General features: G+C 41.2%; 1 protein-coding gene across 3 annotated transcripts in view; it reads left to right on the top strand.

Moving 5' to 3' along the window:
• Positions 1 to 11,454: 11,454 nt before the first annotated feature.
• BRWD1 (bromodomain and WD repeat domain containing 1) overlaps positions 11,455 to 16,285 on the top strand; it is a 49,877-nt gene continuing 45,046 nt past the window's right edge. For all 3 annotated transcript variants that reach the window (XM_081004405.1, XM_081004406.1, XM_081004404.1), the window contains exons 1-5: positions 11,455 to 11,741; positions 11,965 to 12,023; positions 12,192 to 12,221; positions 12,421 to 12,480; positions 15,955 to 16,105. In XM_081004405.1, the coding sequence (XP_080860531.1) occupies positions 11,585 to 11,741; positions 11,965 to 12,023; positions 12,192 to 12,221; positions 12,421 to 12,480; positions 15,955 to 16,105 (457 nt within the window). In that variant the 5' untranslated portion in view covers positions 11,455 to 11,584. The remainder of the gene's footprint in view (positions 11,742 to 11,964; positions 12,024 to 12,191; positions 12,222 to 12,420; positions 12,481 to 15,954; positions 16,106 to 16,285) is intronic.

Raw genomic sequence — 16,285 nt, 5'->3', positions numbered from 1 at the left:
GGAAAGATAAAGTAATGAAGACACTCCATTGATCAAGCACACAAAAGTAAAGGTTGTCCTTAACCTTTGCTTATCTTTGTTTGACTCATGAGCACAGCATTGCTGAAAATTTGTTAGCAGCAGGCTCTTCTAAGAAGTGAAATTCACGTGACAACAAACTTGAAAACTCTCAATGGTAGAAACTTGCCTATATTCCCCTTTATTTATATCTCCTCTCTTTATAGTCCAAATAAGACTCTGAACAACTACCGAGATCAATAATAAGACATTCTGTACCCTCAGGTTTACAATCTAAATCAACACAAAGGAAAAAGGGAGGGGGGAGCAAACATCACAATTTTAACAATTTCTAAAAGTAAGTCCTATTCAGTAAATCAAAGGGACTTATTCCCAGATAAGTGGTATTAGGATTGCAACCTAAGGCACTAGTTCTTATATCAACAGCAAAATTGAAAATGGGTCCCTCCCCTGAGCTGATGGGTTTTCTTGGTTTCCTAATCTCTTCTGTCTGATGAAATGGCTGCTGCCTGACAGGTGACAATGGAGTGGTAAGCCTGATGGAGCTAGATTCTCAGACCTTTAGTAAGCACTGTACAGTTTTGCCATTATGTGAAGTTCTCAGAATCCAAACAATAGCACAAACTTTGGAACACTTAATACTCTCTACTGAAAACTCCTTTTTCAGTAAGACAGGATCAGTGGCAAAGAAAGCATACCTGCTATTGAAATAATATGTGAAGGAGAATGTTTGCCCTGTAAAACTTGTAGGTAAGGAGAAAAGATGAATATAGGCTTGTTTTTAATATCCTGACATAGAAGCACTGTGAGTCTTATGTCCACCATAGAGATAGTTTTTTGCCAGTTGGATAGGGGGAGGGGGGTAGTAAAGAGATTCAGCACATTTAAGCAAGCATAGATAGTGACACATTGTCTGAATAACGCCTTTAAAGCCAAGACTTGCCAAAATGTCTCCATTTTAAATGTGGGTTTGGCAAGGTATCTAGTATAGAGCAGCCTCACGCCCTGATAATTCATGAGAAATTGGTGCAAGCAGTTAAATATTTCCACAGAAACTTATTGAGGCACAGGAAGAACAACACATCCAACTTGAGTGACACCAGCTTCCATCAAGACCTATTGCAAGATACGAGTTCACTTTTGCAATCAGTGAACCATCTGGAGGCTTCTACTACAATAGGTTATTAGAATATGAGTAGTCAGGGACTGTCCCTCTGGAAGCTTTAGCAGCACATGCAGAAAGGAGCTTCAAGCAGCTTGGCTAGAAGCCAAGTCTTACAGAATCTTGTCTTCTAGAATCACATTTGAAACCATCATGTCTTGGAAAAAATGGGCAACACCATGGGAAAGCCTATGTGAATATGGAACAAAGTCAACCAGTCCAAGGAGACAAAAGATCCATCAGGTGAAATACACCTTTGCTCTAGATGAAGCACTTGGGGGGGGGGTTGATTGTCAAACAATGGAGGTGACAACAGCCTCCACTGGTGTGGTTCCCCCTCCTGCAAGGCTTTCCTGAAGGTTCCAGGTGCTTTCCTCCCTCCCCCCCCGAACCATTCTTTCCTTTCCTGTCAATTTATAGTCTGCCCTGAGTACTTTGCATAGTTCAAAAGGAAGGCAGAAGTGACCCTGATTATGGCCAATAAGGGTCAAAGACTTTCCTCAGCATACTGTGAAACTACTGAAGTCAGTACCAGAGGCTTTCTTCCTCTGGACCCCCTCTATACTCAATCTGCTTGTCTTTTTTTTTTTTTTTTTTTTAATATTTATTGGGGTTTACTATAAAAACAAATATAATAAACAGTGTAACCTATATCTTAACGTAATTTCACATTTTCTTTGGACTTCCTCACATCTCCCGCTCCCACTTTCATCGTTATAACATTTTGCCAGCAATTTATTATCTTATTTGCATTCTTATGTCCCATCTGTATATTTATAATCTTATAATTCTCAAAAAAAAATTATATTTTCTCAATTTCACTTATTATCTTAAGTCGTCTAGTTTAGTGGTGCTCAATTATTTATGATCTAGCAACCTGCTTAGCATTCACTCAAATTACAATGTTTTTGTAAATAATTCTTAAATTTCTTCCAGTCCTCCTCCATCTTCTCTTCTCCCAGGTCGCGAATTCTGCCGGTCATCTCGGCCAGTTCCATATAGTCTATCAGTTGCATCTGCCATTCTTCCAGTGTGGGTAGATCTTGAGCTTTCCAGTGTTTTGCAAGAAGTATCCTTGCTGCTGTTGTTGCATACATAAAAAATGTCAAGTCCTTCTTTACCACCCCTTGGCCGACAATACCCAAAAGAAAGGCCTCTGGTTTCTTTGTAAAGGTATACTTAAATACCTTTTTCAGTTCATTATAAATCATTTCCCAGAACGCCTTCACTTTAGGGCAGGTCCACCAGAGGTGGAAGAATGTTCCTTCACTCTCTTTACATTTCCAACACTTATTATCAGACAGGTGGTATATTTTTGCAAGTTTGACTGGGGTCATGTACCATCTATATATCATTTTCATTACATTTTCTTTCAAAGCATTGCATGCAGTAAAATTTAACCCAATACTCCACAACCTTTCCCAGTCCTCAAACATGATATTGTACCCAATGTCCTGCGCCCACCTTATCATAGCCGATTTAACCATTTCATCTTGTGTATTCCATTTTAACAGCAAGTTATACATCCTTGAAAGTACCTTACACTTTGGTTCTAACAGTTCTGTTTCTAGTTTCGATTTCTCCACCTGGAACCCTAGTTTCTTGTCATTTTTAAAAACTTCTTTAATCTGAGCGTAATGTAACCAGTCTCGCACTTTATCCTTCATTTTCTCCAAACTCTGCAATTTCCAGTTGTCTCCATCTTTTTCTAGTATTTCCCAATATTTTGGCCATTTAGCCTCCATATTGGGTCTTTTTCGGGCCTTAGCTTCCAAAGGTGAAAGCCACCTTGGAGTTTTATTTTCCAACAAGTCTTTATATTTTGTCCAGACATTAAACAGTGATTTTCTGACAATATGGTTCTTAAAGGCCTTATTTGCTTTAACCTTGTCGTACCATAAGTATGCATGCCATCCAAAAGTGTTGTTAAACCCTTCCAAATCCAACACGTCAGTGTCCTCAAGAAGTAGCCAGTCTTTTAGCCAGCAGAACGCTGCGGCCTCATAGTACAGCTTTAAATCTGGCAGGGCAAAGCCCCCTCTTTTCTTTCGCATCAGTTAATATCTTAAACTTAATTCTGGGCTTTTTGCCCTGCCAGACAAATTTAGAAATATCTCTCTGCCACTTCTGAAAGCACTCCGTCCTGTCCAAGACCTGAAGTGTTTGAAACAAAAACAACATCTTTGGCAATACATTCATCTTAATAGCAGCAATTCGGCCTAACAAAGAAAGTTTCAATTTTGTCCAACTGTCTAAGTCTCTCTTGATTTCTGCCCAGCACTTTTCATAGTTGTCCTTAAATAGACTTAGATTTTTTGCTGTTATGTTTACCCCTAGGTATTTTACTTTTTTAACCACATTTAGTTCTGTCTCTTTCTGAAACCGTTCTGACTCTGTGTCTGTCAAATTTTTCCCCAAAACCTTAGTTTTCTGTTTATTTAATTTGAATCCCGCCACCCGACCAAAGTCATGAATCAGTTGTAATACTCTTTTTGTACTGGACTCTGGCTCCGTCTTCTCTTCAAGTGCCAAGCTAGCAGTTTTCCACATTTATTCGCCGACTCGAACGTTTTTTGTTTCATTAATTTGACCTTCCACTCTATTTCCTGGTTTATCAGTTTGGAATATTGTGCTTGATAGAGTTTAATTTCTCTCAGAGTTGGCTGTGACTTCGGGTTTAATCTTAACTTCTTCTCTAGTTCTTTTATTTTGTCCAGAATCTTGTCTTTTTTCTCATTTTGTGTCCTTTTCTTTACTGCATTCTGTTGTATCAAGAATCCCCTCATAACAGCTTTGCTTGCGTCCCAGACGATTCTTTTTTCCACCGTAGTGTTCATATTTATCTCGAAATAGTCCTTCAAAGCTTTTTGGGCCTTCTTGGTAATTTCCTGATCTCTGAGCAAGTTGTCATTCATCTTCCATCTAAAAGAGCCGGTTGGTAACAATGTCATGTCCATCTTTACTGCATTATGGTCGGAGCAGGTCTTTGGGCAGATTTCCACTTTTCTAGCCTTAGGTGCCAGGCCTCTAGATATCCATATTTGGTCGATTCTTGTCCAGGTCAGTTGGGCTTCAGAAAAGAATGTTCCCTCTCTTCCCAGGGGGTTCTTTGTCCTCCAGATGTCTATCAAATCCATATTGTCTGTCATTTCAAAAAAAGTTTTAGGTAGTCTGCCGTCTTTTGTAACATTTTGACTTTGTGACTTGTCCATGTTGGTTGATACGACCCCATTCATGTCTCCCATCATAATGATGTTGTTATAGTCCAGATAATCCAGCATAGTCTCATGCAACTTCTTGTAGAATTCCGATTTCCCTTCGTTTGGTGCATAAATTCCTAATATCAAAAGTTTCTCTCCTTGGTGTTGTATCTCAATTGCCAAAATTCTTCCATGTTCGTCTTTAAATAAAAATTTGGGTGACAGGCTATCTTTCGCATATATCACCACACCTCTCTTCTTTACTCTGTCCGAAGATATAAATTCCTGGCCCAATCTTTTATTTATTAACACTTTTCTGTGGAGCCTTGTCACATGTGTTTCCTGTAGGCAAATAATGTCCAATTGTTCTTTTTTTAATATATGAAATATTTTCTTCCTTTTTTCCGGAATGTTACAGCCATTTATATTCCAGCTCAAAAGTTGCAGAGACATCCTGAATAAATCTGATTATTTTTCTAGGGGTGGTATCTTATTCACTGGATCTTCAGGTTCCACAGGTGCCGGTACTGCCGGTGCTCCAGGCCCAGAAGGTAGTTCAATTCCTTTTTGGAGGTCCTCTTCGTATGTAGACAGAAATTTGTCTCTCTCTTCCGGTGTTCTAATTTTGACCTTCTTCCCTCTAAAGGTAAAGGATATTCCTTGGGGGGAATTCCCACCTGAAAGCAATTGAATTGCTCCTTAATAATTTAACAAGTTCAGAGTAGGCGGATCTGAGGTCCAGCAGTTGTCTAGGAATATCTTTGTAGATTTCAATTCTTCTGTCCAGAATGTCCAGTGACTTTCCGTAGTGTAGGCCCAAAATCTTATCCCTTTCCTCCTTTGATCTCAATGTTATCAGGCAATCTCTGGGCCTCTCCTTCTTTATGAATCTTCCAAGCCTGAAAGCTGACACAATTTTAAAGTCCTTTTCCTCTAAATTCCAAAACTTGGCGAATTCTTTAGTTAAAAACTCAGCTAGGTTGCCTTCTTCTGCTTCTTGTAACGACCTAATCCTTAGATTATTCTCACGGTTTCGCAGTTCTATCATAGAAAGATAAATCTGATGTTCCCCTACTTGTTTGGTGAGTGGTCTTACCTCTTGTTCTAATTTTTCTAATTTTTGACTAGTGTCCTCAGCCAATTTCCGATTTTCTGCTGTGGCCTCCGTCAACTGTCCAATTGCCTGTGTGTTCTGTGCAACTTGTCCAGTTAATTTATTTAAGCATTCTGTATTTTGATCAATCTTAGCTGTTTGCTCATCTGCTTTCTTATCCAAAGCTTCCAATTTTTCATAAATTTTCTCTAAAATAGAAGCAGATGATCCTGAGGCCATATCTTCCAATTGTAACTGCTCTATTTCTCCCTCCTTTGCCTGTGGCAGAACGGCTTCTTCTACTTCTGAAGGCAGAGTAGGTACAGATGATCTACGTATCTGCGAGGCTGAGGTTAGGGTTGTCAGAGTTGTTTGTCTAGTTCTTCCTCTTCTTCTTCTTGTGCCACTCATTCCAACGTTATCTAACAGTCAAGGTCACGCTGTTATTCCCATGGGAAAAGAGAGGCCCAGAGAGAACAAGCGGCCGGGAAATAGAAAGTAAATGTAAAGTCACTGTTTTAAATCTCCAGTCCTCTAGAGGGAGCTTAAGATGTCTTTAGGGAAGAATTCTATTGTAATTAGAGTCTAATTTAATATCCAAGAACCTTCAAATACAAATATTTAGCAGAGTTGATGTTAACAGTCACTTTGTTTCAAACAGTGCTTACTGGTCTTCAAAAGATGTTTCAAAGTAGCAGGTCCAAATACCCTCAGATTGTTACAAGTTCTGATACACAATAGCCAAATCTGCAAAACTGACAGCTCAGTCTCTCAAAGAGCTCAGGCAGCTCCGGACCCTGGGTTTCTCCTTCCAGTTATAATTCCAATTCCAATAGAAGAAAGATAAATCAAATGCAAATAAATAGTTCCAAATCATAGACTTAAGGTCTTTACTTTGTATAGCAGATTCAGTGGGTGCTCAGATCAGTAAGGTTGAAAGTTCTTTTTAAGCCTCCACTCCTCCAGCTCTTTGCTTTTTCAAGTTCAATGGCAGCGGAAGACGGACTTCCTGTTTCCACGTCTCTCCGCTTTCAGCCAAGTTCAATGTTTTAATTTCAGCTTTTAGTCTCGAATTTGAAGTATTTCAATCTTTACTCACGAATAAGTTGTTGTTTTCTTCCGGATCCAAAATTTGCAGGAAAAGGGATCAGCGCTCACCGGCAGCAGCAGCGCGGCTTCGCTCCGCAGATTGCGAAACGGCTCACAGCGCCGCAACCCCCCTCCACGTTCCGGAGCCCCTTACGGGGTTCCTTTGCCGCTTAGGGGGTCGCTTCTGGCGCCCACCGAGCCTCAGGACCACAGGCTCTTACTGCCTGTGGGTTTCCGACGTGGGTCTCCGCTTCGCCGTAGCGGACGACCCTTTTCTGCGGAGCCTCCTCCTTGCTAATGGAAGAGGACCGCCATTGCCGTTCGCGCCGCCCCCGGAAGTCTCATACTCAATCTGCTTATCACTTTGAAATTCTTAAACCTTTATTGACATATACACAAGATTCCAATAGGGTTCGGTACAGTGGTACCTCGCAAGACGAATGCCTCGCAAGACAAAAAACTCGCTAGATGAAAGGGTTTTTTGTTTTTTGAGCTGCTTCGCAAGACGATTTTCCCTATGGGCTTGCTTCGCAAGATGGAAACGTCTTGCAAGTTTGTTTCCTTTTTCTTAACACCGTTAATACAGTTGCGACTTGACTTTGAGGAGCAACTCATAGAACGCGGTGTGGTAGCCTTTTTTGAGGTTTTTAAAGACTTTGGTGATTTTTGAAGCTTTTCCAAAACTTTCCCGACACCGTGCTTCGCAAGACGAAAAAAATCGCAAGACGACAAAACTCGCGGAACGAATTTATTTTGTCTTGCGAGGCACCACTGTACAATAAAATCGCTTCTCAAAACCTGCATCTTACACTTAAGTTAATGTACAATATTCACGAGTCCTCATTGCGTGTTGCTGAAACCCGGCTACTATCTCCATCTTCTCCCCATCCTGATTAAATGTAAGGAAGGCTACTGTACATTTGTCGGAATGCCACTCCCTAGGGCCTAGAACAACCAACTGATAAACCTAGGGTAGATCAAATAGATACCAAGGGCAGTGCAAACCAACGTGTGACTGATTCGATTTGTCTTATGTCCACAGGCGCATTGTCTCAGAGTATTTTCAGGAATCTAGTAGTGTGGGATTTGTGAGGACCTCAGCAGCTACAGGGGCATTGCGGTTAAGGAGATGCTGGTGATGTTCTTTCCAGCACAATGCAATAGCTTGTTTATCTTTTGGAACCATACTATACATCACAAAATGTCAAATAACCAACAGCAATGCTAGAAACATAACATACAGCTTAACTTTAAGAATGGCAGTAGCTACAAACTACACATACGGTAATCTTACTGAAATTAGAGTCCTCATACATGACCAAGTCTTGATTGTGTATTCTAGAGCTGCAGTACTGAATAATGTTTCTCCATATAGGCCACAATCTTCTCTGTCAATGGGTGGTTATTAATTTAGGCTTGCTTTGCAAAATAAATTTTCATAAGTTACTAGCCCACAAAAGTTGTTATTAGTCGTCCTGCCTGTACAGGCCTATTCATGGTGTGTTAGATCATGCCTTATTTTATTTAATTTATGAATCTCCTAAATTATTGAAGCAATTTTACAAGAAATAATAAGGCAATACAAACATCCACAATAAAAGATATAAAACAATGTCATTTATCAAAATGTTTTCAAATTCAATATAGATACCAACTGGGATGAAAATCACTTAGGTGACTTGTTGAAAGATGGAGGTTTTCAACAGGCACTGAAAAGTATATGCCTGGTATGTGGGTGTTCCAAGGGGTAGGTGCCACTATGCTAAATGCCCAATTCCTACAGAACCAACCTCCTGATGAGGTATCTGCATGAGGCCCTCTAGTGTGGTTGGGTATATAAGATGTGATCTTGTAGGTATCCTGGTGCCAAGCTGTGTAGGGCTTTTGTACACCAATGCAAAACTAGAATATTAACAGGTCCCACTCATGCAACCTTTTTACACATTCATTTGCAACAAAACAGGAAGTATTATCGAGTTTTCCATTTTGCCTGAACCAGGAAACCATGGTAAGCAGCTTCAGAACAAGCCAAGATATGAACCCAACTTCAAATCATAGATTTAATGATAATAATTAAGTGTCCTGTTTCTATTTTCTGATTAGTTTAAATCAAATTAGGAAGTTAAAATACCTCCCCAAAGCGTCCCTGGATGGCAAGGAAATCTTTCAAATGACTTGCCAGCTGCACTGCGTGTGGAACCTTTGAAAACTACCTCAGTTAATTATCTTAATTGGTCCAGCACCACAAGTTGTATTTAGGTTAATTACCATTCTCATCTTAATCACTGATAATAATAGATTTTTTAGCCTGGATTCTTTTATATACATATTGTGATAAATTGTTGGTTTGGAACAAGTTGTGGAATGCCTTCTCATTGTTTATATTTTGGTATCAGGTATACAGGCATCTTTTTGCGCCAGCCTGGGTGGTGGATGAGAACTGAATATCCTTCCCATTTTAGTTGTAGTGTTGTTGAGGTTTCTCTTGATTCTGTTTAATTGATAGTCTAGCAATGTTTATGTATTCCATGATTTGAACTGGGAAGGGTGAAAATAAAATACTTTGTGACATAGTAAGCTTCCTGCTTAGAAGGCTTTCCCTGTCTGATTTCACTTCTTACCACTGGGCAGGGAGTAGATATTTAAGATACTCTTTTAGGCAGCAACTTATGACATCTTAACTAAATAATCCTCTATGGTGTTAGATATAGGCTTAAATGGTCCCCACTCGTTTGTGTGTCCTGATGGGCAATACTAATTCCATAACCAGCTTTATCATTTCTTCTTGTGAATGTAACTTCTAATGCCAGCCTTGGTTTGGTTTTTATGTGTTTGTCTTATGAAGCTCAACTTTATTATTTGGGTTATATGGAGAACATTCAAGCAAGATTCTAAAAAAACCCAAACAAAGTGTGGGAAACCACATGCTCCAACTAGGCAAAACACTTACAATGCCCCTACCAAATAACACAGGAAAGTAAAAAAATCAGGCAACAACCCCCCTCCAAAACCTGAATTAACTTTTTTTTTTAGACAGGCAGGGGTGCTGGTATCAGAAGCAGCCACAGTGCCCACAGACATGACGCTGGGAACTCTGAGTCCAGAACAAGAGCACAACCATGTCCTTCCAGAAGAGATAGGACCTGTCAGCGATGTAACACAAGTTGCCATTGGCTCTTATTTAAGGTTGTAATGCTACGCATGCTTACTATTACTAGGAAGTCTTATTGAATAGAGACATCCTCTGAACAGAGACATCGGATTCTTATCTCATTATACATGACTAAGCCATTTCTCACCTTCTTACCCCTTGCCTTTTCCTGTAAGACCTATTACAGTCGTTAAGAGTCGTCAACAGGCTCATCTCAGCTATCTGCCAATCTCCGATTCCCACCACCCTTCTAAGTAATACCCCTCCCCACCTTCTCAATATATAGAAGGATCTGGCAACTTCTGTTTCAGTGTATCTGAAGAAGTGTGCATGCACACGAAAGCTTATACCAAGAACTAACTTAGTTGGTCTTTAAGGTGCTACAGGAAGGAATTTTTTTATTTTGAATAGAGTGTGACTTTGGGAAAAATATATAGGATCAGACTGCGCTGAGTTAAAAAAGCATACTAGTAGTAGGGATAATTCCAGAGAACCATCCAAAAAGCCCTATCAAGAAGTGTACTTGTGTTGTTTTTATGTGGTACAGGCCTTTGAAGAGTAAGAAATATTTTCCGCGAACCGCCCTGAGACCTCCGGGTATAGGGCGGTATATATTCAATTAATAATAATGATGGATTGTACCCAAAGAACTAGGGCCAATGGAACTTTTAAATTCCAGAACGTCAATCCCATATCTTTCCCCCTCTTCTTCACACATTTCCAATGAATAATTTGTTCTTTATTTGTTTTTGTTTTAATGTGTTACGGTTATTGTGGGTTTTTGTTTTAATGATCTGCTTCGACAAGGCAGCACACAATCCCATGCATGTTTACGTGAGAAAGTCTAAAATAATGGGACTTCACACTCCCCAAACGCTCCTTTTATTTAGGGAAGCGCCAACATTTCCCCTTGGAAAAGAACAGCCAGTCCACCATTAGCGTTTGTTTTGTAACCGATGCGCACTCTTCCTCGCTTAATTGCAGTCCTAGAAACATTTGCCTGGGAATTAATGAACAAAACTCTCCTTAACAAAGGGCGACTTATCTCCATACGTAAACCTGCCTACTGATTTTCGGCCGGACATTGTGAAAGACCCTGACCAGAAAAGACATAGGGCGAATCAGGGGAGAAAACCTTGACAGATTCGTATCAGCCTCTTCGGGGATTATCTGTATGAAAATGGCGCATTGTTTTTCCGGAAGAAGGTGCCTCTGTCAGCGCCATCCTACATGTCTCTGGAAGTAAGCCCCACGGCACGTACGGACTTACTTCCAAGTAAGCATGAATAGGCTGGCGCTGCAGGAGGCAGCCAAGCGAGCGCTCTCACTTCCCTACAACGATGGGCGGGAGGAGCCCTTCGCCGCTCGCTCCCATCCCTCCCCACTTTAATTCTCCACGAAGCCTCATCTCCAACTGCCAAGTCGAAAATGGCCGCATCTCCTTCCGCGCTCAGCCATCACAGCCTTTCGCCAACCACCACCACCCTTCACGTAAAGCAACCTCTTTACTACACAACGATACACGAGTGGCGTTTCATAAGCTTGCTGTCTCTGTGTGTTTTTTAAACTTTTAAACGCAACCATTTCGTTCGCTCCAAAGGGGACTATTTCACCCCTCCCACCCTTTTCCTTCCCTATTACAGTACTATCCACTCCGCCCCGCCTTTCCTCGGAGCTACGTCAGAGGCGCGCGGGGCGCCTCAGCAGTAATGGCAGCGGGGCTGGGCAGGGATTAATGTAGAGCGCGGCAGTGGCGGCGTCGAAGGGTGGTGCGCAGACGACGGACGTGCGCGCTCCCGCCCGCCGGACCTCTCCCTCATACATACAAATAGAGCGAAGGCGTGTGGGGGAGGGGAAGCGCTGATAGGATTATGTCGAGCCAGGCCTGGGCCGCCGCCGCGCCAGACAGAGCCCTCAGCCCTAATCTCCTCCTGGCAACAGCGGCCGCTGCGGATATGGCCGAGCCCTTGCCGGCCTCCAATTCTCCTTTGGGCGCCGGCAGCGGCCCTCTGCCGCTCATTGAATCAGGTAATGCGAAGAGTGATCGCCGGCTTGGTGAGGAGAGCGAGAGGATGGAAGAGCCGGGCGAGGCGAGCGCTCGCTGTCTCCGCCGCCATCTTACTGAGCCTGGTTATGAGTTACAGTCACCTAAGGGGGATCCCCCAACCCGCCCCCCCCCGCCGCCGCCCTCCCCATCCCCCAACGAATCCCGGCTTCGACTTCATCTCTCCTCTTTTTCTCCTTCTCGCAGAACTGTACTTCCTCATAGCTCGGTTCTTGAGCACTGGGCCTTGCAGGAGGACGGCGGAGGTGAGTTGTTCTTCGCCTGCACCCTCTGCACTGCCCCCACCCCACCCCCGCGAAGGGCGGCTTCATAGCGCCCCCCTTCACTTTGGTCAGAAGCGGCGCTTCAAAAAGCAAACGCGAACAGAAAACCTCCACCAGTGCCAAATACCAGCTTCTTTTTTCCCCCTACAGGTGCTAGTGCAGGAACTGGAACAGTACCAGGTCTGTGAGACTACTCATTTTTTAAAAAAACAATTCCCTTTTATGCCATTCGCTTTTACCCCGCTTTTTTTTTTATAACCCCAATGTCTTTTAGAGATGGAAACTATGCCATCTGTGCAAGTATTTGTAATAGCTTTCTTTTGTGTCCCGTTCGTTCCAATTCACCTGGTTTTTCTCTCCTTCCCCCTTTCAATTTTAGTTGCTCCCTAAAAGGTTGGATTGGGAAGGAAGAGAACATTGCAGAAGTTATGAAGACTTGGTGAGACTTTTGTTGTTTTAAAAAAGGAAAAAACCCAAACAAGATTTGGATTGTTGAAGGGGGGAGGGGATCAACAGTATTTGCTTTTTCAAACTAATCGTGCTATTTTTCATGCTTTTAAAAGCCTGTGTTGTTTTATGGAAGGTATTTATTATTGTGTTAGTCAACAGAAGCCATAAATGGGGACTCTGGGAACAGAGGATGTTGTCATCTTAGAGAGGAGGCGGGGTGTGGGTCATCAGGGCTTGTTAGGATAAAGCAGTCTGAAAAAGAACCTTTATTTCTTGGTTTCTACAGATGATTTGCTAAATAACCTTAATCTGACAATATTTTATTGTTGGTTACCCCAAAATATGCTTTCCTCAGAAGATAAGAGCTGGCTTCCACTAGAGGGTTGAGTTGTTTAATGGCTTCAAATTTACATTGAACCGCTTGGATTAGGATTTAAATAAGTGTTCTGAAGATTCAGTATATTTTTAATGGATGCTTATTATTCTCTTCACAACAAATAACAAGCTCTTCCATGTGGATTTGGAAGCAGATGGGGAAATGAGCAGGACTTGAAATGCTGTACTGTAGGGTCAGACTTTTGAATCTGCTTTGTTCTTCAGCAGCTCACCCTCCTCCCTCCAAATGTTAGATTGTTAAAAGCTTGAATTGCTTAAAAAATTATTATACACCACAATCCTAAATGTATTTTTTTAAGTACCATGGATTGTAATGGACTTTCCTTCATTTAGTATTCTTAGGTTTGCACTGAGTTTCATATGGGATTCTTTATTTTTGGAAGCTTAGATGTGAATTATAAGAGGAAACATTCCTGTTTTAGTTGAGAAAAATGCCACCGGAATTTTTAATGTGATGGTAATATGACATTTTCAGTTTTGTAGGATTTCTAAGTAGAGGTGCATAAGATGAGCTCCCTGGTTCTCCAGAGGTGGTGAACATATGGCATAGAGGGTTACACTGGGACAAAACTGTTTGTTATGTTACATTGATACAGGAAACAGTTTTTGCTGCATGAGCAGCCAAGCTTGAGTGAGGACTGCAACATATTATTGTGAAACATTGTGTCCCCCCCCTTTTTTTTTTAAAAAAAGGCTACTTTGCTTGCATAAAAAATTGACATTACTCTTTGTTTAGCTTAAAATGTTTTTAAACAATTCTGTTTTCATGTCTGTGAGTTTGGGTCTGAAAAGGAAATGATAGATATAATTCAGTCAGTTGAGAGAAATGGAAAAAGTTTTCATAGATTTTAAATACTAAAAATATATTGCTGCTGTACTACATTAAATGCTTACAGAAATATTAAATGGATACCTGCAAGAAAATTTTAGTTGAGTAAATGAAATATCTAGAGCAGGGGTGCCAACTTGAATAAAATATTGGGGAAGGGGCACAGGTAAGCCCTGCCCATCATAATCAGTTACAAGGCACAGTGCACACACATCATTTGAATGGCAGTGCCCGTCAGTTAGGGGGCGGGAGAGAAGAGACCTCTGCCCCTAGGAGTTAGCACCTATGGTCTAGAGCAGTGTTTCCCATATGGCCCCCTGGGAGGCCCCAGGATATTCCAAGGGGGCCCCAGGTGAAAATCGCGTAAATGGGGGTTAGCAGCATGAGGATAGCCATAGAGGGTAGTGAGAAGTGGAAGAAAAAAATCTTTTTTTAAATAACCAGGCAATCAGGATTTTTTATTTATCTGCTTGGCCAAACACAAGCAGGTAAGGGGGTGGCCCACCAGGGGTCGAAATTCACCTCAGCCCCTAGCTGAGCGGGGTGGTCTTGTGCTGCTGACTTGCATCTAGTAAATAACTAAGTGTCTACTCAGAAGAAAGCCACACTGAGTTCATTGGGCCTGGTAAGCTTGTGTGGGGCTATAGGCAGCCAGGGGTCCTCTGAACGATAAGATCTTTTTCAGACAGGTCAGTGAGGACCACTTGCTTTTAAAAATTCTCCCATATATACAGAATTCCCTGTGCACCTTTTGGACAGTATCTGTAGGATTTCCGCTCTGTGTCAAATAACTGGGGTAAAATAAGTGTTGTTTACTTTTTACAATACATGGAAGATAGATCTCCCTCGGGAGGTTCTGGATTTTCCTTTCTTGGAGGTTTATAAGCAGAGGTAGGATGGCCATCTGTCATGGAGGCATTAGCATCCATGTTTTTCTGCTTCAATAATATTTTATTATGTTCCTATCATTCTATGTAATTGTATTTTGTATAAATTATAAAAATTATAAATAAAACATGTTCTGTTTACAAACAAAACATTTAAATAACTGCTTTTCTACCAGTAGGATGGGGGGCAGGACATGGGCATAGCCAGGATTTTATTTAGGGTGCAGGCTTTGGTTGGGGGAGGCAGAACTTCAGATTTGTATTGATTTTTACTTATTGGGGGGGCAGCTGCCCCCTGTCTCTCCCCCCCCCCCCGGCTATGCCCATGGGGCGCCACAGGAAGGAAACAAGGTGGGAAGGTGGCCATGGTAGGAAAAAGGTTGGGAAACACTGATCTAGAGAATTGCACCTTGGAACAGGATTCAAGATATAACATCAGGATCTTTGTTTGGGGGGGGGGGGTTAAGTTGTTTGAGAGAAAAGTGCATTGCTCTAGTTTAAAAGTAACGTGCATATAATATGTATTGTTTATATAATTGTGTGGTTTTGGTTTATCTTGTTCTTGTACTTACAATTTAACTTCATTAGATTCATGCTAGATGAAAAATGGGAGAGGTTATAGTCAAATTAAAATGGATGTAATGAAGGTGGAAGGAGAAAGCATGGCTGAGTTACTGCAGGCCTGGTTGGTACCTCATTTAAGCCACAGTTAAAATAAACTATGGATCATAAAACAAAATTCCTGTTCACTGCAGCAGTGCTGAGGACTGGGGAGTTGTCGTAGTTTGTACGTAGTTTGATCTTCAAGAAATACATAGTTTGATCTTCAAGAAATTTAAGTGAATGAGAAAGCTCATAGATTTAATAGTCCAAAGTTAAGTTGGACTTACAGTTGCAGTATAATACAAAACACTAGTTCATCTACTTGTTTGCCATTCAATTTTTAAAGTTTCTAAAGTAACTTATAACTACAGTAAATAGTAGCAAAAAAACTAGAATCGAAATAAAATGCAAAACATTGGAATAAAAGCAACATTGAAATGATTTAGTTAGCAATTAAAAGCATAGGTCTTTTCCAGAACAACATTAAAGTAAGCACTGGGAGAACATCCTGTGTACAGTCCCTTCTCCCTAGTTTGTGAGCATACCTGGAAGGGGCCTCCAAGGATTACTTTACTTATTAGGAGTTTGTCAAGCGATTTTAAGCAACAGTGAAATGAGGTCAAGTTTGTTTCTTGCTTTTTCTCACATAATTAATAAATTACTAATTCTAAAATGTTTAGCTTATGTAAATAATTGTTATTTTTGTATTAGGTTATATTAACTTGTTTTAATCCTATTTGTGTGTTAGGTCTTGTCTAACAAACATGTGGCTCCTGATCACTTGCTGCAAATTTGCAGGCGGATTGGCCCTATACTGGATAAAGAGATTCCACCCAGCATTCCGAGAGTGAACTCTTTATTGGGTGCAGGCAAGCAGTCCTTACTGCGAACTGCAAAAGGTATATTTTGACTTTTTAATGTGGCTTGGTGTGTTCAATTCTAGTGACTATATATGAACCTTGCATTGGTACAAGTATGTACTGAAACTTCCAAGACTAGAATGCATGAACTTGTCACCCATTTAATACATGCTGTCAGCACAGATCCAGCTTTGAGCTCCTCCTTTCACAGACATAGTG

Source organism: Podarcis pityusensis (assembly GCF_964106645.2).
Source record: "Podarcis pityusensis genome assembly, chromosome: 4".
Classification (NCBI taxonomy): domain Eukaryota; kingdom Metazoa; phylum Chordata; class Lepidosauria; order Squamata; family Lacertidae; genus Podarcis; species Podarcis pityusensis.
The sequence above is the reverse complement of the archived record's forward strand: the minus strand, read 5'-3'. Positions and strand labels throughout refer to the sequence as shown.